This window comes from Stegostoma tigrinum, chromosome 6 (assembly GCF_030684315.1).
Source record: "Stegostoma tigrinum isolate sSteTig4 chromosome 6, sSteTig4.hap1, whole genome shotgun sequence".
In the NCBI taxonomy this organism is placed as follows: domain Eukaryota; kingdom Metazoa; phylum Chordata; class Chondrichthyes; order Orectolobiformes; family Stegostomatidae; genus Stegostoma; species Stegostoma tigrinum.
In genome coordinates this window covers 17,756,343-17,783,758 of record NC_081359.1, presented here as the reverse complement: position 1 = coordinate 17,783,758, position 27,416 = coordinate 17,756,343, and the positions used below count along the sequence as shown (strand labels likewise).

Here is a 27,416-nt window from a genome sequence, read left to right as displayed (position 1 = left end):
CGTTTTTGTCTTTATAACAACAGCTGTTATCCAAACAAAGGAGGACTTGAAGAGGCTCCTTTAAATCAAGATCAAAACCAAAAGAATTGCGGATGCTGTAAATCAGGAACACAAACAGAAGTTGCTAGACAAGCTCAGCAGGTCTGGCAGCATCTGTGAATTAATAAATCAGAGTTGGCGTTGAAGGGTCGCTGGACCCAAAATGTTAACTCTGCTATTTTCTTCACAGATGCTGACAGATCGGCTCAGCTTTTCCAGAAACTTCTGTTTGTGTCCCTCTAAACTGAGGTTGGGGAAAAGAATAGATCAAGACAGCACAAGCCAGGAGCCAACCCCTCACTAACTCTGAACCTCCTCCAGCCCTCCATGATCTCTGTGCACCTCCAACTCGGACATCTTGCTCATCCCTGATTTCTACTGGTCCATCACTGCCAGCTGTCCTTCAGCTGCCCAAGCACTGCCTCCCCATTCTCTCCATTTAGGATGCTCCTTAAAATCTACCTCCTCTAGTCGTACCATGCTTCTGATCACCTGTCCCAATCTCTCACATGAGTCAGGGTCAAATGTTGCCTGATGGTGCTCCCAAAGTGCCTTGGGTTGTTGGATTGAATTGAAGAACTGATTAACTGGGTTCGAGTCAGAAGGAGTATCATCTGGATTCAGGCAATCCTAACTCGCTTCATTGTTCCGCCAACTCTTGTGCTTGGTATTTCTTTTGAGATCCAAACTAAACTTCGCTTGAAAAGGGGCCAAAATCGGGGGGTGCCAAATGTTGGATCTGAATTTGCATTTCCAAGTACTCAGATAGCTCAATCAATGCCAACATGGTGTAGGCGTCGCCTCCTGGTGGCGAGTTAACCCAGCTGTCCGTCTGAGCTGCTCACAGTGAATTTAAAACATACTCTGCCTTATTTCAACAGCTGCCAAATTTACATCCTGAAATTGGATCTGCATAACTTTATTCTACTTCTAAATTGTTCACTATTTGCAAGAAAGCAGTTTGACCTGAGAGGTTAAAATAGTATCAGAGATAATGGGAAATGCAGATGCTGGAGAATTCCAAGATAATAAAATGTGAGGCTGGATGAACACAGCAGGCCAAGCAGCATCTCAGGAGCACAAAAGCTGACATTTCGGGCCTAGACCCTTCATCAGAGAGGGGGATGGGGTGAGGGTTCTGGAATAAATAGGGAGAGAGGGGGAGGCGGACCGAAGATGGAGAGAAAAGATAGGTGGAGAGGAGAGTATAGGTGGGGAGGTAGGGAGGGGATAGGTCAGTCCAGGGAAGACGGACAGGTCAAGGAGGTGGGATGAGGTTAGTAGGTAGATGGGGGTGCGGCTTGGGGTGGGAGGAAGGGATGGGTGAGAGGAAGAACAGGTTAGGGAGGCAGAGACAGGTTGGACTGGTTTTGGGATGCACTGGGTGGAGGGGAAGAGCTGGGCTGGTTGTGTGGTGCAGTGGGGGGAGGGGACGAACTGGGCTGGTTTAGGGATGCAGTAGGGGAAGGGGAGATTTTGAAACTGGTGAAGTCCACACTGATACCATATGGCTGCAGGGTTCCCAGGTGGAATATGAGTTGCTGTTCCTGCAACCTTCGGGTGGCATCATTGTGGCAGTGCAGGAGGCCCATGATGGACATGTCATCCTCCCATTCCCTAGACGTCAGCTTTTGTGCTCCTGAGATGCTGCTTGGCCTGCTGTGTTCATCCAGCCTCACATTTTATTATCTTGACCTGAGAGGTGTTTTCTTTCAATAAAAAGCTTTCTATTCCACAGTATATTTACAAAATTAGCTGATTAATAAGGTATTCTTCCCAAGCCAGACAGAAGAAAACCTGCAGAGCAACACACCCAGCAAATAACAGCTCCGAATCACTTTGCTGATATTTTATTCTTGGAGGCGAAATAAAACATATAGCGTGAGAGTTGCACAGGAGGGAATGCGAGCCAAAGAGAGAAAAACGACAGAGACAGACAGCAAGCAAGTGAAAAAGTGAAACAGAGAAAAGAAGGGCACAAACGGAGGATGACAAACTCTTCCAAGACAGAACAGGGTTACTGAATTCATATCCTTGCTATTTTTACAGAGGATTTTCTATGCTTGGAACATTAATATTGGCTGTTAAAAAAAAAGAGAATTCACCACCACTGCTAAATTAACAGATTTAAACTGAAGTTACATTTTCAGCAAGAATTCCATGCTAACATCAACCCCGTCCCATCAATATCAATGAAGGCACCAGTGAAACCTTAACATCTGTCTGAAAGCTGACTGTCCCAGGGATCACTGACAGGGCTAGTCGCTGTTGCTCAACGCTAATCACCCCTTGATCTGAGTGGTGTATTTCACAGGGTAGTTAAGAGTCAACCACGTTGCTCTGAGTCTGAGATCACATATAAGCCAGTTCAGATAAGGAAGGCAGATATTCTTCCCTAAGGGACATTAGCAATCCAGACTTATCTTTTTTAACCACACATTTTTACATTTGGCCAGACTTATTTCCAGATTTTGACTGAATTCAAACTTCATCATCAGTACAATGGAATTCAAACGCATGTTCCCAGATGATTACCCTGCTGTTCTGAATTACTCGCCCAATGGCACTGCCACTGTGTCCTTTCAATCACATTAAACCTCAAAACTGTTCGGCATGTGGCAGTTCCAGTTGTACAACAATCAGTGTCAAACCCAAACTGCGCAAGTAATCTTTACCATTAAATCTTAAACCCAGGCTCAATCTTCTTCGTTTTGATACATAATGAATTTTATATGAAGCTAACACCTCGTCTCAGAATATGGAATATCTGATAGATCTAGAGCTTCATCACAGCTACAGACTATCTGACTTCTGAGCTTACTGATGTTACTGTACTTTACGCACATATAACTGACAGGCCATGTTCACTCCATTACACACAGAAAGGCCAGTGGAAAAATGTGTGTCCACTGGGCTGTCATCTGGAATCTGTACTATAATATACTACTGCCCTTCTTCCCTTCAAACAATGGGATCCCTCTGCCAACAATATGTAGAAGGATGCTTATATATTTCACTTCTAAATTTAGATAGTGCTATGGATATACAACCCATCCAGCCTAGTCCTTATACTGTTAGAGTTGGTGGTGTAACTTCACTTTGTTGTGTGCTATCTGTTAATCTGCATGTATGTGCATCATTCGTCAAAAATGTTTGATTATTGTCTGGTATGATAACTTCAATTGCCGTAATCTTTATCCTGTGACTGGTGGTTGGTAATACATTATCTATTTCTTTACAAAACTTGATCATTGTTCATTACAATGTAGAATCACCTATGCTAGACACAGTGACTATTTTTACACAAACCCATTCTTAAAAAATTCATTCATGGGATGAGGGCATCGCTGGCTAGGCAGCATTTACTGCTCATCCCTCACTGCCCAGAGGGCAGTTAAGAGTCAATCACATTGCTGTGGGTCCGGAGACACAAGTAGTCCAGACCAGGTAAGGATGGCAGTTTCCTTGCATAAAGGACAGCAGAGAACCAGATGCATTTTTTCAACAATTGACAACGGATTCATGGTTATCAACAGATTCTTAATTCCAGATATTTACTGAATTCAAATTTCACCATGTGCTGTGGTGGGATTTGAACCCAGATCCCCAAAATGTTATCTAGGGGTTCTCTGGATTAACGGTTCAGTAACAGTGCCACTAAACCATTGTGGAGCTGGAGGAACACAGCAAGCCAGGTAGTATCAGAGGAGTAGGGTCCCCCAAAACGTCAACTTTCCTGCCCTCTGATGCTGCCTGGCCTGCTGTGTTCTTCCAGCTCCACACTGTGTTATCTCTGATTCCAGCATTGCCAGTTCTTACTACCACTAAGCTACTGTCTCCCCATATTTGTATAAAAATCTCAAACTTGCACATTTTGACCTGGTTCGAGTCAAGATAACTGACTGCACACCTGTTCATGATGCTCTCGTACCAATGTCTTCCTTCTTTTCCACACAGCGTCATGTGACTATAGTTTCAGTGGTGACAGTGTGAGGTAGAAGAGTAGTGCGGATCAATCTCCCAAGCATGAGAGCTGCTGGTGAGCATAAGTCATTGTACACAGGAGTAGCTTGTACATTTAACATCACTATCCAAAAGTCTTGGCAAGCTGCTTTGCAATTAACAGCCATGGATTTAGCTAACAGAACAGCACATTTTGTGAGGCTGTAACTAAGGGTAGTGAGGAGAAGGGGTAATGTGTTGAACACCACATCTTCAGCATGTTCCAGAAGGATGTGCTAATGGACAACAGACCGTTGTTGGATATAATCTGCACGGGGAACATGCTGAACACTGTGGTCAGTGTGTCTTCTACCACTGTCGCAATAGTGCTACCTTTGGTTTGTAGCACAAAGGGGAATTTGGTGAAATAGTCAGTCAAGAAAATAAAGCCATGTCCCTGAAAATGGACAGTATCAGAGATAACAAGGTGTAGAGCAGGATGAACACAGCAGACCAAGCAGCATCAGAGGAGCAGGAAGGCTAATATCAGAGGCCATCTTGCACTGCGACTTTAGAGGAATCTTGTGTGGAAGAACAGTACCCCTCAGTTATAACGTTGATGGAGAGATATTTTATACATCATGATGTATGTCCTTTTAATGCTGGGCCAATTCAGTTTTTCCTGTACCCATGTGACCTTGATCTTGCATGTCTCGATAGAATTATGAGCAATCTGTCCTTGAAGGTCACATTCCTAGAAAGTCCTGGTTCATTTTTGAATGAACGTCAAGAGTGCACTAGCTCTGGGGCCTGTTGGATGTTGACAGGGCACCCACCGTGGTGATCATTTTGGCAACTGGTCAGTTTCAGATATCACTTGCTGAATCTGCTCCACTCAGCTGTGACCTAAGTGTATGAGATCGATGCTACTGCATGGAACCTTTAGGGCTGTAACTGAAGGGTTTGTGATCTTGCGGTTTATTAGAGTACGGAGATGAGTGAATGCTGTTGGATGAATGACAGCAGGTCCATCCTAGACTGGTGTTTTATCAATGGATACTTAAGGTGGTTAATGCCAATGAACCAGATATTGGACCTGTTCTAAGTAGTTAGCCCATTTTGTATTGACTGCATCACAATATGCCAGTTTCCTGAGTACATCTTATGTGAGATGCATAAAGGGATGATAATGTATTTAGTGTTCGTTTTGATTTATCACACATATTGTCCATTCCTTTTAGATGTAGGTAAAAAGTTCGGCATTTCTGATGATATCCACATGGTGTGTCAAGTTTATTGCATATATCATCTGACTGGGGTTTGCGAGCTGTGTCATTACGATTATCTCTTGTATTTCATTTTCCAAGCTATGGACAGGTCTCTGGAAGCTTCTTTGGCAGTGCTCCCATGTTGACTTTTTGCTGTTTTCGAGTATTGAGTTCCCCTTTTGGAGTTCCCTAGGCAATTGGATTTCTCTCACAGTTTAACCCAATGTCCTCCTCCAGAACATCGCTTGCACAGGTCACAAAACTCTGGACGAGTCAAGCCACACTTCTTACAAGGTTTGGGTGTTCCACTGAATCTGCTGACAAATTTAATAGGTGTTCCAGAGTCAAGCACTTGGAGATTCTGCTAACGAGCTATGAATGCTTCAAACTTGCATCCATCCTCGGCAGCAGCACCACTGATATATTCCTTGTCCCAAAGTGCTTTTCTGAAAGACATGAGGGGTGCAGAGCGAATGATCAGTTCCACTAAGTCAGCTTGAGTGAAATCACATTCTGAATATTTGCGTAGGCTCCTGCCGATAAATCAGACAATTGTTTCACCCGGCTATTACCCTGCCTGTGAGTCCTGAAACGGGCAAACATGAAGTTGGTCTTTAAAATCTGAAACATTCTGTCAGTATCAAAAGTACCAGAGAATTTGGCTTCTTAACTTTTAATTGCACAAAGTGAGAACAAGTTTGACAGTCTATAATTCTTTGTTAGTTCTCTCCTGTAAAGATTCCTTATAAGTGATCATGTGTGCTGCTGTGTGGTGCTTTACCTGTATTTATTTTTGGTTCTATGATTGCTGCTTTAAGATCGTGTAATTCTGGTTTTCCGCCTGCAGGAAGGACGTTGTGAAACTATAAAGAGTTTGGAAATGATTTATGAGGATGTTGCCAGGATTGGAGGGTTTGAGCTGGAGAGAGACATGTGGATGGTGCATGAATAGGGAAGGTTTAGACAGATATGGGCCAAATGCTGGCAAATCGGTCTAGATTTATACTGGATATCTCGTCAGCATGGATGAATTGGGTCAAAAGGTCTATTTCCATGCTGCATATTTCTGTGACTCAATCACTCTATTTGTAGCCAGTTTAAAAGTTACACGGTACTACCCGTAGGAAGCATTTGCAGCTAAAAAAAGCAATGATCACATCATGTGTGCATTTCTTGTTCTTTGTGTTGTATCAAAAAAATGGTACAACCAATCAACAGCAGGACACAGGTAAGGCCTCTTTAGTACAGATTTCTTTTCCCCATTGTTTTAAGCTGAATTTTACTACAGAATTGGTTTCACAGATTTGAGACATCTTATAGCTGCCTTCCTTTTAAAATAGAGCTATCTTTGGGCCTCTGATGTTTCTTTAAACGAGGGGAGAGGTTGAGTGTTCACTGCATTTCAACATCAGCTTTGAGCTTTTGATTTTGGTTGCAGCAATTCGGCTCTGAACATTAATAAATTGAAAGACAACAGTGAGGAAAAAGACTTCACACAGCTACCAGCCTTTAGCGTCTAATTACTGCCACGACCAGCTTTTAGAGTCCTGGTTCTGCCACCCTGATGTACCTTGTAGTTTTCTCAATGATATCCCCTGCAACATGTATCATTGAAGACTGGGTTCTTGTTCAGTCAGATATCTGGGAGTTTGCTTACAACACTAGCTAATTACATCACACTCTCACAGGAATGGCCATGTTTCTGTACATTACACACAGGTAACTGACTCTATTACACAGACTGAGTGACTGAGGCAAGGCAGATAACGTTATACAAGAAGATAACCTTCAAGGCATTGCCCTGTTTGGTCTGAAATCCCATCATCATATAGCATCATCTCTTCGAAGAAACCGTCTAGTTAATCCCACTCCCCTTTTCTTGCTCCATACCTGGAAATGTCAGTTCTACCTCCACCAACCTTTCATACACAGCATTCCAGAACATAACAAACTAATTCTGTAATGTAAAATCCCATCTCCAACAGACATTCAGATCTGTGTTTTGGCATGTGGCCGATTCATTTAAGTATGGGGGTGTCCTTTAGTTATTTTTTAAATCAGCCACCAGGTACAGGCCAGGTTCAAAGGGCTGACTTTTGCACAGGCCACTTGGAAACTCTCAGGTGGTTACACTGCTGCAAAGCATAGGGAGAGCATTTCTCATCTCCCCTTCTACCATTTACTTTAAACCTGGGTTGTCTACTTACAAACCATCCCACTAATGGAGAACAGTTCACTTAATCTATCCCTATTTAATCTATCAAAACCTTTAATCATTTTGGAAATTTTATTAAAATTTCCCAGAACTCCTCTTCCACACAGGAGAACAAGCCCATCCTCGACATAACTGAATAGAAACCAAACGTTGCTGGAAATCAGAAACAAAAGCAGAAGTTGCTGAAAAGGTTCCGCAGGTCTGGCAGCATCTACAGAGGGATATCAGAGTTAGCACTTCAGATTCAGTGGCCTTTCCTCAGAACGGTTCCAAGGAAGGGTCACTGAACCCAAAACGTTAACTCTGCTTTCCCTCCATGGATGCTACCAGACTTGCTGAGCCTTTCCAGCAATTTGTGTTTCTGTCTCTACATAGCTGAAGTCCTTCAGTGCTGTTCGAGTAAACCACCTCTGTGACCTTCGCAAAGGCTGGACATCCTTCTTAAAGCACGGCGCCTAAAATTGAACACAATATCCCGCTGAGGGGCTTTATAAAGGTAGCAGCATTACTTCCTTGTTTTTGGACTCGTTCTCTATTTATAAAGTCCAGGGCTCTGTACGCTAGTTTAAACAGACTTGCAGATATATCCTGTCACCTTCAAATATTTACGTATACATAGAGTCTCCCGTTCCTGCAACCTCTTTATAGTTCTGCCATTTTGTTAGATTGTCTCTCCTTGTCCCTCCTTACATCATTTCACAGAAAGAAGAAGAAACTACAAATATTTGACAGATCTCTGTCAGTTCATCAATATGTTAGTGAACAGAGCGCCAGTGGCCATATTCCAATTTTTTTTTAATTCAAAAGCCTGTTTACAATTGATAAAAACAAATTTATAAAATGGAGAAAATCTGCAGACGTATTTTTTGAATTTAGACAGACATAGCAAATAGGAGATAAAAATAGCTATATTTTTAACAAGGTCCCTTTTGTCTCTGAACTGAGGGAGTGGCTATGAAGCCTACAAACACTTTCATGCATAAACCTCAGAGATTATCAGACCACGAAAAGCACACTATAAAATGAGCACTTTAATCTCTTGTGGACTGAGTTTATCATTCACGTCACCAGTAGTTCACGTCACCGCTCAGCTCAGTGGGCAGTACTCTCACCTCTCTGAATCACAAGGTTTAGATTATTCAAGTGTCATTTGTGAGCCGAAAGCAGAAAATCAAGTGTGATGCTGAGCGAGTCCTGCTCTGGTGCAGGTGGTGTTGTCTGGGTATTAAGGGGCGGTGATGGCCGAGTGGTATTATTGCTGGACTGTTAATCCAGCGACCCAAGCCATTTTCCAGGGACCCAGGTTCAAATTCCACCACAGCGGATGGCAGAATTTGAATTCAATAAAGAATCTGGAATTAAGAGTCTAATAATGGCAATAAATACATTGCCTCTTGTTGGGAACAGCCCTTCTGGTTCACTAATGTCCTTTTAGGTAAGGGAACTCCCATCCTTACCTGGTCTCGCCATGTGACTCCAGACCCACAACAATGTGGTTGAATGTTAACTGCCCTCTGGGCAATTAGGGGACGGGCAATAAATTCCTGGTTTCATCAGCAATGCCCTCATCCCATGAATGGATTTAAAAAAAAAGCCCAACTGCCTTCTCAGGGGATAAAGATCCCTTGTCACTGTTTCAAAGAACAGTAGAGAAGATATTCTGGCTAATTGTTATCAGCATCACAAAAAAAGATGATCCAGCCACTGTCACACTGCTGTATGTGGGATTCTGCTTGGTACAAACTGGCATTTCCTATATCACAGAAATCACAACACTGAAAATGTATTTCATTGATTACGGAGTGGGGCATCTGTTTGAAGGTGTTACTTAAATGCAAATCTTTCTTTGCTGTTGTAATGATTGGAACCAGCTGGATCTTGTTGACTATAAGATCCTTGACTGGGGTTGTTAACCTGGGCCAATCAGATGAGCCCTGGCTGACCAATATAAACAGGGGATTCAGAGTCCCTCAGTTCAGGAGACTGACTCTGAGCTGGCTGCTTACAGCCAGTGTACTGTGCACAAGTAAATAAATAATGATGGGATGCTGGCCTCTGTGCAGTTATTTCAGCTGAAATTACAATGAATGTACAATCAGATGAATTAGGAGAAGGTAGCCCATTCAATCCTTAAGCCTGGTCCACCAATCAAAGTGTGTGGCTAATCTGATTATGCCACATTTCTGGCTATCCCTAGTAGCAATTCATCTCTTTTTTTTTTGTTTTTATCAAAAACTTACCTTCCTTACATATATTCAAAGACTTTGCTTCCACCACCTTTTGTGGAAGCCTGGATTCTTCCACTTTTAATAAGTGCGATCATAATTGTTATGGTCACGACGGTCATAAGAAATGTAAGAAACAAGAAGAGTAACAGGCCTTTCAGCCCTTCTAACCTGCTGAGCCATTCACTAAAGATCATGACTGTAGCCTTAACTCCACTAACTCAGCCTCAAATAAATTCAATGGCCAGTTCCCATGGTTTGCAGAGGAAGAAAATTCCAAACATCAAAGGCCCTTCTGAGAGAAGACTTGCTAAATTTGGCGTAACAGCAACAAAAACCTTCACAACTCCCATCCATGCAAATCCAGAACAAAATTAGGGTCAATGAGAGAATACTCAGCAGCCCTGTCCTGCAACTCAGAGCTAAAACAATACCTGTGTGGGGGCCAACAACTTTATCTTTTTGGCAGATGTCTTCCCTCTGAATGAGATAGGAAGTATGACTTACAGGTTGATACTGTAAAACCAACAAATCTGCCACAAAAGAAAAGAGAAATCCCGGCAGGATAAAGCAGCCCCTTGATGTGAAGGAAGGATACAGGGCTTTGTCCTTGAACCTTTTCAAGTTGCTGTGCTCCCAGGTGAAATTTCAACACTTCCATGACACAAACACAGAACTTGTACAGTTTCCTCTCACGTCGACTTTAAAAAAGTGCGTCTGGCGAGGGCAAAATACTTCTCAAAGTTTACCAACAGTATGCTGCATATTCACTGACATAAGGCACTGAATTTTGTTTCCAAATTATTACATCAGATGTGAGCTGGGTGGGTAGAGCACCAATTATTGCCCAATCTTTACCTTCCTTGAAGAAGTGGCAGTGAGCTGGCAGTTTGGACAGCTGCAGTCCCTAGGTGTGTAGGTACAGCCCTAGTACCGTTAGAGAGAGAATTCTAGGATTTTGAACAGTGGCAGTATAGCTACAGCAATCTAATTCCATGCCAGGATGGCATGTGACACAAAGGAAAACTTGTAGGTGGTGGTGCTTCCATGTACCTGCTGCCCTTGTCCTTCAAGGTGACAGACGTTGGAAGCGTTTTAAAGGTACTATTGGAGCTTGAGCTTCTCACTGTTTGGAAAAAGGTTCATTCCTGTAGCACCTTTCATGGCCACTGGGTGCCAAAAATTAATTAGACAACCCAAGTACTTTTTAAGACTTCAACTGTTGCGATGCAGGAAGTGTGGCAATCAACTTGCTCACAGAAAGCTCCGAAAAACAAAGATGTGCAGGTTAGGCGAACTGGCCATGTCAATTTGCCCGTGGTGTCCAGAGTTGTATAACTAGGTAGGCTAGCCATGAGAATTGCAGGGTTACAGGGACAGGGTGGGGAGGGTGGGATGTTCTTCGGAGGGTCGGTGTGGACTCGAAGGGCCGAATGGCCTGCTTCCACACTGTAGGGATTCCATGATTTTATGATCAATAGTGATGTACCACTGACCAAACGAACTTGTTTGAGATGTTGCTTAAGGCCCAAATACTAACCAAGCCATCGGGAACAATACCTCTACTCTTCTTCAATGCAGTGCTCTGGAATCAATTACAACCACAAGAGGGCAGGGAGGGTCTCATTTCAATACCTTACATGGAAAACAGCACCGATTAACAGGGCAGAACTCCCATAGTGTTACATTAGAGTGTCATCAGGAGCTTTGTGTTCCGAGTCCTAGAGCCGGAATTGAATCCATAATCTTCTGGCTCAGAGGCTAGCAAGTGTGCTCTCAATGGAATCCCAGCTGGCAGCAGGCTCTCAAAAAATGGCATGTTAAGGACCTGACACCTTATTTATTTTGTGTTGGAGGTTGAGGGACAGATATTGTTGACAGCACCAAGAAGAACTTGCCTACTCTTCTTCAAAACAATGCTCTGGGCTTTTGCAAGAAGGAAGGCAGATAACTTCCCTGTTGGGATAATTTTCTGATTTAAATAGTGACAGTGCTCGGAACTGAGCCCTGGCTGAGACCCACACAAGCTGGTGAGTTTGAGAGGAGTTGGGCTATCACCAGTAAAAATTTGTAACAAGGGGCTTAGCTCACCAGGTGCACATGATCTCCCCCCAAAGGGCCTTTCTAATATAAAGTCTAAAAATAAAAATACATGGAGCTGGAAGCCTGCAACAACATTTTCCTGTCATCACTCCAAGTCTTTGTCATAAACAAATTTCAATTGCTTCTCAGTTTCAGGAAAACAAATCATAAAAGCAGCCCCATCTTCAAGTTGTGTCTCAAGCTGTTTCTTGCAAATTTCCTTTAATATTGAAACATTCCACTCCAGCCTTGCACCTGTTATGAACTTGTGACCATCCAGAGCTCTTTTGCCTGGCTCTTAACCAATGCCAAGTCGCACTCACCCACCAACCCAGAGCTCATCACCCTACTTCTGAGGAAGGGTCACCGGACCCGAAACGTTAACTCTGTTTTTTACCTTCACAGATGCTGCCAGACCTGCTGAGCTTTTACAGCAACTTCTGTTTTTGTTCTCATCACCCTACACAAGGTTCCAATTCACGTCTAGGTTTTCAAATTCTCAACCTCACTTTCAAGCCCCACCTCATCTCTTCAATCTTCTACAAGCCTCTGAGCTATCTGAACTCATCGTGCTCCCCTGATTTTAACTGCTCCACCAATGGCTGCCACCACTTCAAATGCTAAGGCCCTAAACTCTGGAACTCCCTTCCTAAACCTCTCTAAATATCTGTTCTCCTGAAAGCCTACCTCTCACCAAGCTCTGCCTGCCCAAATATCATTTTATGTGGCTCACTGCCAATATTAATGGTGCTCCTACTGGGGGAGGAGCAAAACTAGACCGTCCTTTGGGCAATAAGTCACGGCAGGTGGATGAAGTAAAAGTGGCAGAACACTTTGGGTCTAGTGATCATAATTCTATCAGGTTCAAATTGGTCATGGAAAAGGATACGGCTTCCATAAAAATTAAAGTTTTTAGTTGGAGCAAGGCAAATTTTAATGGTATGAGGCAAAAGCTTTCAAAAGTTGATTGGAGTAGACTGTTCACAGGTAAAAGGATGTATGACAAGTGGGAGGCATCCAGGGGTGTGAAGATGAGAGTTTCAGAGACATTATGTTCCTGTTAGATTGAAGGGTAAGGCTGGTAAGATTAAGAACAATGGATGAATAAAGATATTGAGGTTCCAGTCAAGAATAAAAGAGAATCTTATTTTAGATACAGACAACTTGGTTCAATTGAATCTCTTAATCAATGTAAGGACAGTAGGGACATTCTTCAGGAATAAACCAGGAAGGCAAAGAGGGGATATGGGATAGCATGGGCAAATAAGGTTAAGGATAATCTAAAGAGATTCTAGAAATACATTAAGATCAAGAGAGTAATTAAAGAGAGGGTTGGGCCCCTTAAAGATCAAGGACGTCATCTTGCGTTGAACCTGAGGAAATGGGAGAGATACTAAATGAATATTTCGCATCAGTTTTTACTGTGGAGAAAGAAATGGAGTCTAGAAAAATAAATTTTGATATTTTAAAAACAGCTCACAGTACAGTGGTAGTAGTTCGGGAGGTCTTAAGGAGTATAAAGGTGGATAAATCTCCCAGACCTGATTTGGTACATCCCAGAACACTGTAGGAAGTAAGAGGAAATTACAAGACCCCTTGCAGAAATACATGCGTCATCTATAACTATGGGTGAGGTGCCAGATGACAGGAGGGTGGCCAATGTGGTACCTTTGTTGAAAAAAGGTTATAAGGAGAAACTGGGAACTATAAGCCTGAGACTGACTTTAGCTTTGGGTAAATTGTTGGAGGCGATTATAAAAGATAAGATATATTGACATTTACAGAGACAAAACTTGATTAGGGCTGGTCAGCATGGTTTTATGGGACTAAAAACATGTCTCAAACTCGATTGAGTTTTTTTGAGCAAGTTACCAAAAAGACTGATGATGGCAGTGCTGTAGACGTTGTTTATTTGGATTTTGGTAAAGCCTTTGACAAGGCAGGTAGTCTAATTAGTAACATTAGGCCATATGGAATTCAGGGTGAGCTTGCCAATTGGACAATGACAGGAGACAGAGGGTAATGGAGGAGGGGTGCTTTTTAGACTGGAGGCCTGTGGCCGGCTGTGTTCCACAGAGATCAGTTCTGGGTCCTTTTTAGTATGTCATTTTTTTAAATGATTTAGATGAGAATATAGAAGGCAATGTTAGTAAGTTTGCAGATGATACCAAAATTGGTGGCATTGTAGACAGTGAAGAAGGTTTTTTTTAAGATTACAGCAGGACCTTGATCAAATGGGTCAATGGGCTGAAAAATGGCAGATGGCGTTCAACCTGGATAAATGCGAGGTTTGTTGCATCAAAGTGCAATACAAGGGTACAGCTTATACAATTAATGGTAGGACCTTAGGTAGTGTTATGGAACAGAGAGATCTAGGGGCGCAGGTACATAATTCTTTGAAGTTTGCATCACATATAGACAGGGTGGTTAAAAAGGCATGTGGCATGCTTGCCTTCATTACTCAGTCCTTTGTATAGAGAGTTGGGAAGTCATATTGAGGTTGTACAGGACATTGGTGAGGCCTCTTCTGGAATACTGTGACCAGTTCTGGTCACCCTATTATAGAATGGATGTTATTAAGCTGGAGAGGGCTCAGTGGAGACTTACCAGCATGTTGCCAGGTATGGAGGGTTTGAGTTATAAAGAAAGGCTGGAGAGGCTGGGGCTTTTCCCACTGGAACATATGAGGCTGAGAGACGACCTGATAGAGTTAGTAAAATAGTGAGAGGCATAGATAGAGCTAATGTAGTTGTCTTTTCTCTATGATCGGGTATTTCAAGACCTGGGGGACACATTTTTAAGGTGAGAGGGAGAGATTTAAAAAAGACATGAGGGGCAAATTTCTTACACAGAGGGTGGTTCATGTGTGGAATGAACTTCCTGAGGAAGTGGTGGATGTGGGTACAATTAAAAAACATTTGGACAGACATATGAAAGGTCTGGAGGGATATGGGCCAGGAGAAGACAGATGGGACTAGTTTAGTTTAGGATTAAGTTCAGCATAGACTAGTTAGACCAAAGGGTCTGTTTCTGTGCTGTATGACTCTGTAATGATTCCATAGAGCTCCTTGGAATGTGTAATTACACTAACTGTGCTTTAGAAATACAAGGTACTGTCATTTGTGAAATTGCTACAGTAATCATCCACTCATGACATTTAAATCTCCAAACAACAAGTGTGCTGTCCACTGGGGATTCGAGACAGAGAAGGTGAGCAGATTTATTTGAGTAATTGTTCATGACTTTAGACATAACCTTTAACACATTCGCGGGCTCAATGGAAAAGGCAACACTCGAGCATATTTCCAACAGTGGGAGCAAACAGACAAATCATGGAAATTGGTGTGGCCTAATTGTCTTGTTTGATCCCAAGAAATTTACAGCATTAACTAATGCTACATTCTCCTTTGATCAAATCAGCCTGGAAACTTTGTACCATCCCAAAAAGGAAGTAATTAAACTGATAAAAGAAACTTGTACTCAGCAGCTATGCAGAACTCTCCGAATTAGTGTTCAAGCAAAGTGGCAGTGCACAGTACAGTTCTGATTATTTGGTTTGGTTGCTGGAAATAATAACAAACCATCTACTCGTTATCATACATCAGCCCCAATTCAGGAAGAGGGATGGGTTGCAATCTTTCGACTGGAGTTATCTTTTGTGGTTTTACAATAGCAATTACAAAATCAAACGTGAAGCATCATAATCAGATTGCAGCGCACTTATCAGCAACATGACCCTCTGGATACTTATGTAAACAAATATGGGAACATACAGTTCCAAGACTATTTTGGAATAACATAGCAGTATGACACTCAGCTTTGAATATATTGTAACTTAGCGGATTCCAATATTTGGTTAAAGGGAAGAAGCTTGCTCTTATCATAGCATCGGATCTAAGCTCTGCAGCCCTTTTGTGAACAATGATGGGAATTGAACAGCTAGCAAGCGAAGGCAGCTCCAAATTGTCCTCAACTTCAACGATAGAGCAACCCAGCACACCAGTGCAAAAGACAAGTCTGAAATATTTGCATCCTCCTTCAGCCAAAAGCCCTGAGTGGGTGATCATCTCGGCCTTGCCTTGAGATCCCCGGTATCACAGTTGCCTGTCTTCCCTCCGCATGTTGTCAAGAAACGGTTGGGCACTGAAGGACTGAAAGCCTCTGGATCCAGCTGAGCTCCTAGCTATGATACTGACATCTACCCAACAATGTGGAAAATTGCCCACCTTTGTCCTTGACACAAAAAGCACCGTATTCCACCAGGAAATTGAATTTGGGCAATGCACACTGGCTTAGATAGCGACACTCATGTCCTATGAAATATTTAACCTTTGTAATCAAGACAGGTATGAGGCCTTGCTAGGTTACTGTTCCCCGGTAATTTCAAGCATTTAGCTGCAGTATCTTTCATGCAGTATAGCCTCGCTGACTTGCATTGCTTAGACTGCACATAATGTACCATTCAAACAAAATGTAAAAGCACTTGAAAACATTATTACTCTAACATAAACTTCACTAGATAATACCTGAAAATCTTCATTAGGGAAAAGCAGCATGTCCCGCAAAGGATCACTGATAATTTGTGCTTTCTTCTGTAACAAAACATTCTCGTAGTCTATAGGTTCAATGTCCTTTGGTTTTGCCTAGAAAGAAATCACAAAGAGAGTTTTTGAGGCCCCAGGTTTTACCACTCTCATATTGTTGAAGTACTGATCGCTTAATATTCAAATTAACATTTTAAATCATTCGTCAACACTGAAAAGATGCTACAATTTTATTAAAGAGGTTGAAAGAGAACAAACATTGGGGATTCCATCAGCAATAAACTGCCCACACAGTTACTAACAAAAGCCCAGCCAAGATTACCATTTGAAACATGGCAACTGCACATTTCTGCTGACCAGAAGCCTATTTTAATTAGACAGTACAGGATGACAGCAAGTGAAATCAGCGTATCCGTCTGCTGCATTGAGTGATGTAACATTACATCGAAAGAAAAAAGGAGCAGATGAGATTGCCAGCTGATCCTGGAGATTAAGTCCGAATATCAAAAATATTTATCAACTGTAATTTCAATAACTTGTACTTGCAAAGTACTGTTAACATAATCAAACCTCCAAGGCAATTTCAGGATTAGGGATACCACATACAAATTACACAGGGAAGGTTTATTTATAGACAGCCTTTCAAGACCACAGGTTGTCCCAAACCATTTTACAGTCAATGAAGCCCTTACGGATAGGTAACCACTGCTGTAATATTGGAAACACAGCAGCCTATTTGCACACAGCAAGATTCCACAAAAAAACTATGCAATGACATCCAGCTAACATTGCATTAACAATGTTAGTTGAGGGATGAATATTGGTCATGATGCCTGGGGAACTCAAACTCTCCAAGCAGACAGTACCACAGGATCTTCTGTACAGACCTGACAGGCCAGAGGAGGATCAGCCTTTGCACCTCCCTCAGTGCTACACTGAGTTTCACACAAATCCCACACTGGGGCTTGAACCAAGAAGCTTAAGATTCAAAGGTGAGATGTAATCCCCATGACTGACCCACATCTAGAAAAAAACCTCATTAAATCAAGTTAACACCCAACCAAGCAAATCAGGAACATTCTTGTAAATCTTTTCTGCACCCTCTCTAATTTAATACAAGGAATAAACAAACTTGAACATTCCTTTTCCAAACTGATGTTCCTTTTCCAAGTTTATAAAACATGCCCTTCAAGCAATTTTATTAAAACACAAAGATTCTTTCAGGGGGATACAGCAGGGTTGCAATTTGTTACCAATTCCAAAATGTGTTCATGAGGGTGGTAAAATGTGAGGCTGGACGAACACAGCAGGCCAAGCAGCATCTCAGGAGCACAAAAGCTGACGTTTCGGGCCTAGACCCTTCACCTCTGATGAAGGGTCTAAGCCCGAAACGTCAGCTTTTGTGCTCCTGAGATGCTGCTTGGCCTGCTGTGTTCGTCCAGCCTCACATTTTATTATCTTGGAATCTCCAGCATCTGCAGTTCCCATTATCTCATGAGGGTGGTGACAGCCCCCGCTATTGAATGACTAATCTTGATGAAACCTCCTCCCCACCCAATCATTCTCCAAAGATATTTTTCCAATGATCCCTGTTTCTTAAATAAAAGCATTCTTTAAAATTATCTAATGTTTATTCACACCTGTTATAGCAAATTTTAGCCGTTCGGAAAGGACCTGTTGGATGGATCAAATGGTGACATACTATGGAGAATGAACGATGGAAGAAATCTGCCCAGGGTAACCAGGAATAAACAGGAAGTCTGAGCAGGAAATGTTATGATGGGAACATTCAAAGAAGAGGAAGAGAACATTAATGGTAAACGGCATGAAAAGTGAAGGATTTTTGTTTAGCCAATTGCAAACACTGGCACAGGACAGAAAGATAAGGAAAGGTGACTATGAGCTAAGTAACTTCAGCCACAGTGCACACACGATGGCAATGAAGGCAGCCTTAGGCATGATGGGCTGGATTTTCTTCAAGGTGGAAAGACGGACACAGTCCAGCTTGGTGTCTCCATCTCAGGAGAAAGTGCCTACAGCAGAGTGGCGGGGAGTGGGGTAACTGAGGTCAGACCGCTGCCCCAGAAATAGAGCTCGGAGATGGGCAGTCGGGCTGCCAAAGCTGGCCATTTGAATGGTACACCTCAGTGCTCTGATTTTTTTAATTCTTGCGTGGGATGTGGGCGTCGCTGGTGCGCCAGCATTTATCATCCTTCTCAAGTTGTCCTTGAGAAAGCAGCAGTGAACCGCCCTCGTGAACTGCTGCAGTACATCTGCTGTAGGTTGACCCACAATGCCCTCAGGAAGGGAATTCCAGGACTTTGACCCAGTGGCAGTGAAGAAATAGTCCGAGTCGGGATTGTGAGCGGCTTGGAGAAGAACTTGCAGGTGGTGGTGTTCCCGTGTGTCTGCTTCCTTCTATCCTTCTAGATGGAAGTGGTCATGGGTTTGGAAGATGCTGTCTCAGGACCTTTGGTGGGTTTCTGTACTGCATCTTGTACGTAGCACACACATTTCATTGCCAGTCACAACAGTCAAATTCATTACAAAAGCTGGCATCAACAGGGTTAAAGGAACTATTTACAATCAAAGATAACAAAGTGTGGAGCTGGATGAACACAGCAGGCCAAGCAGCATCTCGGGAGCACAAAAGCTGACGCTTCGGGCCTAGACCCTGCATCAGAGAGCTTTTGTGCTCCTGAGATGCTCCTTGGCCTGCTGTGTTCATCCAGCTTCACACTTTGTTATCTTGGATTCTCCAGCATCTGCAGTTCCCATTATCTCTAATTACAATTAAATTTTAATCAGACACAAACTGCTGTTAACTTCAAAATACCACATGGTAAAATCATCAGTGAGTACAATAGACAGGTGTAGGTTTCTGTGAAGCTGGCTGCTTCATTTCCTCGTTCTGTCTCAGGCACTTCCATTTATTCAATGCTCCTCGCTCAAAACAAGAGCTGGAACAAACCCAAATTACCACATGATTTACCAATTACTAAAATGATTACAAATAATTCTGAATTACACACTTTACAACCCTGAACAATTATTCTGGTGAAGAATCCAGCCATTATTCTGGTCAAGAAAAACAAACATCTCTCATAAAACCTTAGAAGAATTTTTGCAGCAATCAGATTTAAAACGATTCTGAAATGTGCATTGAATACTCATGTGTTCCAAAGTTGCAAGAGAATGTTTCTGATTCATTTCAGGTAAGTCATTAAAAGGAAGTACATCTAAAAAGGCAAAGCAATTGCAAAGCAAAGAGCTGCTTTTATTTGAAATTATGCCAATTAAAATACATTTTCTGCACAGTCAATACATTCACACAATGTTGTGTCTGCGTGTTCATTAATGATGTACCTTTCCTGACTAGAAAATCTGAGGAAATCTGCACAACATGTTTTCAAAGGAATATGGAATGTGGTGGAGCCAGAATGCCTCAAATTAACTGATGACATGAGCCTTCTTGCAAAACTCTGCTTTCAGGAGTTATGGATTTTTGTAAAGCAGGTTTGTGAGACTGTGGTTTGTGCAATTTCATTAGCAGAATTTCAATTACAAAGTTAAATAAAATGGCATGCCTCTGCATTTCATTTCGAGGAATTTTACCTGGAACTGTAGTTGATGGTTGAAGTGAGAGTAGTAAAGCATTTACAGAAGTCCCAAGCAATCTGAAGTGACGCAAATAAATCAGATTATGAAACAGTGTTCAATTATAATGGTTTGCTGATGCAAAATATCAAGTATCATATGTACACATTGATGTTCATATGACATTCACTGTTTAAAATAAATGGCACCATGCTCTGTGGATGTGTACGGATCAATGTGAACACAGATAAGGATATTCAGAACAAGTGAAAACTTAATCTACTGAGTTAGTTTTCAGCAAAGCCTTGAACTACAAAATAGTAGCCTGCCTTTATATAATGACTTTAAGAAAAAATAGTTTTTTTAACTAGAATATTTATATTATTTGTTTCTTCCATTACAACAGTTCAGGGAACTTTGGATCCAGGTAACTCAAAGAAATTTGGATCAGAGTTGAAGAAGCTGGGTTCTGAGCTGCAGGCCTTGCATCACATAAGGAAGGGGAAAATTACCTGCTCTTTGTAGCCAAAGAGAAAGCCCTCAGATTAGGAAATTCAAAAGTCCTCTGGGATCAGGAGTGGGAGGATGTAACTGCAAGGAAGGCAAATCTGAGGACCTGGCATGGTGTTTGAGGAGCCTTGGTCCCTACAACTGCCCAACATTACCAGCTTCTTGCAAGCTCTGTCAAAGAGAGCAGGGATCTTGATCAACTGAGCCAATGAGCAAAGTGGTGGCAGATGGAATTTAATTTGGATAAATGCAAGGCAATGTATTTTGGTAAAACAAACAAGGGCAGGACTTACACAATTAATAGGACAGCCCTGAATAAAGTTGTAAAACAAAGAGACCTAGGGGTGCAGGTACGTAATTCTTTGAAATTTGCACCACAGATGGACAGGGTGATTAAGAAGGCATTTACCACAGTGCCTTCAATGCTCAGAGTTGGGACATCATGTTGAGATTGTATAAGACATTGGTAAGGGCACTTTTAGAATACTGTGTGCAGTCCTGGTCATCCTACTATAGGAAGGATATTATTAAATAGGAGAGGGTGCAGAAAAGATTCACAACGATGCTGCCGGGACTGGAGGGTTTGTGTTGTAAGGACAGGCTTGGACTTTGTTCACTGGAGCGTAGGAGGTTGACGATTGACCTGACTTTACAGATGTCTATAAAATCATGAGGTTGTAGATAAGGTGAATAGCAAAGGTCTTTTCGGGGGGGGAGTGAAGTCCAAAAGTAGGGGGGCATATTTTAAGGCGAGCAGAGAAAGTTTCAGAAAGGACAGGAGAGGAAACTTTTTCACATAGAGGGTGGATCGCTTGTAGAATGAACTGCCAGAGGAAGTGGTGGATGCAGGTACAGTAACATTTAAGAAACATTTGAACAAGTACATGAATTGGAAAGGTTTAGTGGGATATGGGCCACACACAGGGAAGTGCGACTAGTTTAGTTTGGGAAACTTGGTTGGCATGGGCTGGTTGGTGGACTGCAGGGTCTGTTTCTGTGCGTTATAACTCTATGCTTTTATGACTGCGGGTAGCATTTACAAACTGACCATGACACCCTGATACAGGGAACCACTGAAGCGTAGGGTGAAAGAGGAATGTAGTCGTGGCAGTGAACTGTATAATTAAGGGGATCGATGCTGTTTTCTGCCGAGGTTAAAGACAGCGTGGAATGGACACAGAAGGATTTATTTGTCATTGTCCACGTTGGTATGAGCTAGAAATGAGGTTCTGCTGCAAGAACTCAAACAGTTAGAAGCTAAATTTGAAAACAGAACCAAGATAATAACCCTGGGTTTACTCACCAAGCTAGAGGCAAACTGCCACAAGGTAAATAAAGTGAAGGAGTTTAATGTGTGACTGAGAGTTTGGTGCAGGTGGAAAAGGTTTCAGTTCCTAAGGGATCGGCAACAGGACTGGGGCAGAAGGAGGCTGTTCCAAAATCGGATGAGCTTCACTTAAGCTGTGTTGGGACCAATGTCCTGGCAAATCAAGTATCTAGGTTGCAGCCAGGGATTTAAACTAATTAAAGGGGATGGGCAATGGGAGAGGTGAAATGGAGGCTTATAAATGAAAAGGATACGGCAACATTTCAGAGCAGCTATTTGGATAGCGATGGCTAGAGTGCTGGTTGGAGGGCCTGGATTTCAAGGCTTGGGGGCATATTATTAAGGTGAGGAGAGAAAGATTTTAAAAATGCAAGAACATCAACTTTTTCAGACAGGTTTGTGTGCGTAATGAACATCCAAGCGAAATGATTCATGTGGATGTAGTTACAAAGTTTCAAAGATATTTGAACAGGTACATGAATAGGAAAGGTTTGCAGAGATACGGGCCAAGCACAGGCAGGTCAGACTAGTTTAGTCTGCAATTATGGTCAGCAGGGACTGGCTGGGCTGAACAGTCCGTTTCTGTGCTGTATGACATTGTTACTCCGTACCCTAGCCTTGTTATAGAGGTGCCAGCGTTGGACTGGGATGGAAATATCAGAAGTCACAAAACACCAGGTTATCGTCCAACAAGTTTATTTGAAGTCACAAGCTTTCACAACGCTGCCACTTCAGCTGACGAAGGAGCAGTGCTTTGGAAGTTTGTAATTTCAAATAAACCTGTTCGACTATAACTAGGTGTCATGTGACATCTATATCCTAATAGAATAGAATAGGACATTACAGCACAGTACAGGCCCTTCGGCCCTCGATGTTGTGCCGACCTGTCATACCGATCTGAAGCCCATCTAACCCACACTATTCCATGTACGTCCATATGCTTGTCCAATGACGACTTAAATGTACCTAAAGTTGGCGAATCTACTACCATTACAGGCAAAGCATTCCATTCCCTTACTACTCTCTGAGTAAAGAAACTACCTCTGACATCTGTCCTATATCTTCCACCCCTCAATTTAAAGCTATGCCCCCTCAAATGAGGGAGAAAGACTCCTGGAAGGGGTTAAAATGACCATGGTTAACGAAGGAAATAATGGATACGATCAAACTGGAAAAAAAAACAACATACAATGTGGGAAAAACTTAGTCGTAAGACTGGGAAAGCTTTAAAAACCAACAAAATATTTCAAAAGAAAAAGGGAGAAAGCAAACTTTGAGGATAAACTTGAAAGTAATATCAAGACAGTAATGACTTCTTTAAATATATAAGAAGAAATCAAGAAGCCAAAGTGAACAGAGGAGCCTATGAGAACGAGACTGGAGAAATAATCATGGGGAACCAGGAAATGGCAGAGAATTTGAATAAATATTTTGCATCAGTCTTCATAGTTCAAAACAGTAATAGCATAGAAGGTGAACTGGAATCAAATCAGGCAGCTATGTTGTTGATAGCCTGTTTAAACCTCAAATTTGTGTTGACTATTCATCCTAATCAGTCTAAGAAAGAAACTCAAGTAATTTATTCAAAGGCATTTCATTCAAAAGAAACAACAATTTTAAATTTAATTTTGCACTTATAAACATTCATGCCATGAGTTTACTCATGGTGAAAGTAAGTATGGGACAGGGCTGAGGACAGTTACAATCCATGTGATCCTTGGCAGCATGAAGCAAAAACAATAGAGCTGCACAAACTGAAGGTGATAACAATTTGCATTTGCACTGCAACTTTCATTTCTTCAGTCAAACACCACGAACAGGATTATTTTGTCTCAGGTGTTGCCCTCTTGGTTAGTTCACATAACACAACACATCTCACAAAGATTGAATTCTAGTTGAGACAAATGTCTTGAAGCTTATGAACAACATTAACTGTTGACATTGCTGTAATATCACAGACTAGCACTTCATCTGTGTTCTATGATCACTAATGTTACTACCCACTATGGACATGTACACATATATCTAATTGACTAAACACACCACACTGACTCCAGTGCACTGACAGACTGACTGGAGTTGAGATATATCCAAAGTGCATGTAATTTCATAATGCCATATAACTATCATAAACATGTACTGTCTGTCCAGTCAAAAATCTATACAATTATATTGCATCTTTCCTTTTCCCTTTAAAGGGTGGAAACACTCTTCGAATAACATGTAGAATGGCGTATATAGATACACTGACTCTACACATCGTAGATAATATTTTGGAGGATGTATGACATGAACAGATGTAGTCTTTATGACTTGACTATGTAGCTGCACTCTGCAATGTGTTTTCTATCATCATGACTGTATGTGTACAGTTTGCTGTAGATTTGAGACTGTTATCTGGCATGATACCCTCACTTTGAGTCATGATGAGTGATGGATTGTGCTCATTTCAGATATGTCGCTATTTCTTCCAAGGACTTGACAGTTACTCATTATGGCAAAAACTTGCGATGAATCCATGTATTTATGTACAAACCTCAAACTCTCATCTTTTTGTCCCAAAGTGAACAGGTAGATGCAGCAAACAATTGTGACCATGCGATACTGTCCGATTGGCACCTGTAATCTGTATCATTGCAGATTCTTTCCATCTTTACTGCGCTCTTTAAAATGCCAACATAAAAACCTGTATTGCTGCATACTGGTGTTTTCCCTGTATTTTTTTTTCAAATTCACATGTGATTGGCTTCCTTTTCCTGCTGGTTGCTTTAAAAGTACCAGGTTTGTGCTTGTGGGTGGTTTTCAAAAAGAGAAGAGAATAGTGATGTCATTTGCATTTCGTTTTTGAACCATTCCTGAAAAGCAAGATGGTGACTTCAACCTATGTCTCAACACAGAGAAGGTCTAATTAATTACAGAAAATTGTTTCTTTACATTTTGAGCTGTTCGTCAGCACTTGCAAAAAACCTTTTTTTTAAAGTTCTATGAGCTGTAGCCTTTATTCAAAGAAGGGGAAAGCATACTGACAGAAGTCATCTTTTGAGCTTACTGTGCTTCAGTACGGGCTGTGGCACTCCAGTTTCAGATGTAGTTGTAACATCATCTCAAAATTCAGGTAAAAATGAAGAACGACTGTTCAGGAATCCCATTTTGCTATCCCATTTTATTACCAACTAGCTGCCACTAATGATACCTGCCACCAACAGCAAAATGCAGCTCCGAGATATGACCACTGGGAGCCTGATAGCTGTCTTTGGAGCTAGTCACTGGTGCGCCCTGAATAACTTTTCTTCCTGTGTGCAAGTCAGAGAAGTGCCATTATGGTCATGGGGAGCTGGTAAATGTTGGATTCCAACATCCATAAATGAAAGATGCAAATCGCAGGTGCCCATGGATTGTACCGAGTTGCTCTCTGTGCCTACAGGAATGGAGATCCCTCGAAACAAGCAGCAAGCTGAAGTCATCACGTACGTGCTCAGACTTCGAAATTGAGATTTCTTGTGCAGCTTATTTGGCATATTTGGAAAGATGGGAAGCTGAATATCAATGAGGCAAGTTGAACTGTGAACATGCCATTTAGCAAAACTCCTTTAATAGGCAACTGTCCACTGACTGGCACGAGACCCGCTGTGCCACACTTCAAAAGCACAAAAAGATGGCACAAGGTGTTTCTGGCATCAAGACTGGCCTCATCAGATATTAGTCTGATTCTGCCACAAATCTTGTCATAACCTGCGGTGCCTAGGCCCCATACAGATTCCATCCTGTGGATGTCCCAAAGTAATTCAACGACAAAAGATTCATTTTTGAAAAGCAGTCAGTGTAACTGGGACCAAATAATGGGTGCTAGCACTGTCAATTGGTCAATGCACACTGCCTCAGAGTAAAGAATGTCCCTACTCTTCAACAAATAGTGTCAATATATCTTATGTATCAGCTGGTGCATTGAGGCCACAATTTAATGTTTACAATTATAGAGTCATACAGCACAGAAACAGACCCTTCAGTCCAACCAATCCATGCCGACCATAATCCCAAATTAAACTAGTACCACCTGTCTACACTTGGCCCATATCCCTCCAAACGTTTCTTAATCATGTAGTTATCCAAATGTCTTTTAGATGTTGTAACTGTACCTGCATCTGCCATTTCTCTCTGAAGTTCATTCCAAATATGAACCTCTGTGTAAAAAAAATTGCCAATCATGTATTTTTTAAATCTTTCTCCTCCAGTCTTAAAAATATGCCCTCTAGTCTTAAAATCCCCCACTGTGTGGAAAGGACACTTGCCATTCACCTTGCCTATGCCCCTCAAGATTTTATAAATCTCTATAAGGGTCACCCCTCAAGCTCCTAGGCTCTTTCTTAGTGAAAGAAGTCCCAGCCTATCCAGCCTCTCCATATAAATCTAACCCTCCATTCCTGACAACATCCTCATAAATTCCTTCTGAGCCCACTCCAGGTTAATAATATCCTTATTACAGGAGGGAGACCAGAATTGGACACTGTACTCCCGAAGAGGCCTCACCAACTTCCTGTACAACATCAACATAATGTCTCAACTCCTATACACAAAAGTCTGAGCAATGAAGGGAAGTATGTTAAACACCTTCCTAACCACCTTTATCGACATGTGATCCAAATTTCAAAGAATTATGTACCTGAACACCTCGGTCTGCCCATTTAATCTGAAAGGTGGCACCTTTAGCAACGTGGTCTTCGGAGCAACACCAAATGTCACCTTAGAATGGGGTTGAAACTCAACACTTTCAGACTTAGACCAGGCCTAGAGTACAGCGAACAGGCACAATTTCTCGTCTGAACCACACCTTGAGGAGCTTACACAGCAAAACAAACGGGGACTGAAATAATAAATACGGAATTCAAGAATGGGGATAAGGAAAGTATGAAAAATCTGTTGAAGAATTCTAATGACCAACATTTTCACCAGAAAGAAATGCTTGCAAATATGGATCAGACACAATAAGAAGCCAATTTCTTGGATGTGAAAACCTCAGAGGGTTGAACTACAAAATAAGTTGACTGCACAGGATCACGTAGGCAATTCATTTTCGACTTCCTCGTTTAAGGAAGGAAGGAACTGAATTCTCCAGAGAAAAATGAAAATAGTTACCAAATTTGGTTAAAGTTTAGAGAGCTTAAAACAGTCATGGTTCAGTGGGTTGATTACTTGAACAGCAGGGTTAAAAGGGAAAAGCTCCCGAACTTTAATTAGATTTCTTAATCCCACTTGAAGAGATTACTTAGGAACAGGTTCAGCTTTTACCTGGCGTGTTAATGAGCTTCTGATGTCAACCAGCACCATAATGGAACTGCAAATGTGCAGACAGGGCTGGCTACTTTTGATTAGCTCAAAAAGCAAGAACAATTTGCATTTATCGAGCGCCTTTGACCAGTAAGTGAACACACAAGGTGCTTCACAGGAGCACCATCAAACAAAATTTGCTATCACATCAAACACAGTGGAAACGGACAGCCACACTTTGAGGAACAGCCTGAAGACAGGTACTGTAGAGAAGTACAGAAAAAGTTCCAGAAGTTAGGGGTCAGCTAGCTAAAGACACAGCTATTAATACTGAGTTAACGGAAACTGGGTTTGCTCAGGAGGCTCGATTATGAAGAATCCTAAGGTCAGCGAGGTTACAGA

At 41.9% G+C, this 27,416-nt stretch overlaps 1 protein-coding gene across 15 annotated transcripts in view; it reads right to left on the bottom strand.

The window, feature by feature from the left end:
• The window catches only part of LOC125453562 (dedicator of cytokinesis protein 9), a 316,948-nt gene that overhangs the window by 192,534 nt on the left and 96,998 nt on the right, over positions 1-27,416 (bottom strand). For all 15 annotated transcript variants that reach the window (XR_009445818.1, XM_059646469.1, XM_048533319.2 and 12 more), the window contains exon 2: positions 16,298-16,414. Coding sequence is in view for 14 of the 15 variants with exons in the window: in XM_059646469.1 (XP_059502452.1) it covers positions 16,298-16,414 (117 nt within the window). In the remaining variant the exon portion in view is untranslated. The remainder of the gene's footprint in view (positions 1-16,297; positions 16,415-27,416) is intronic.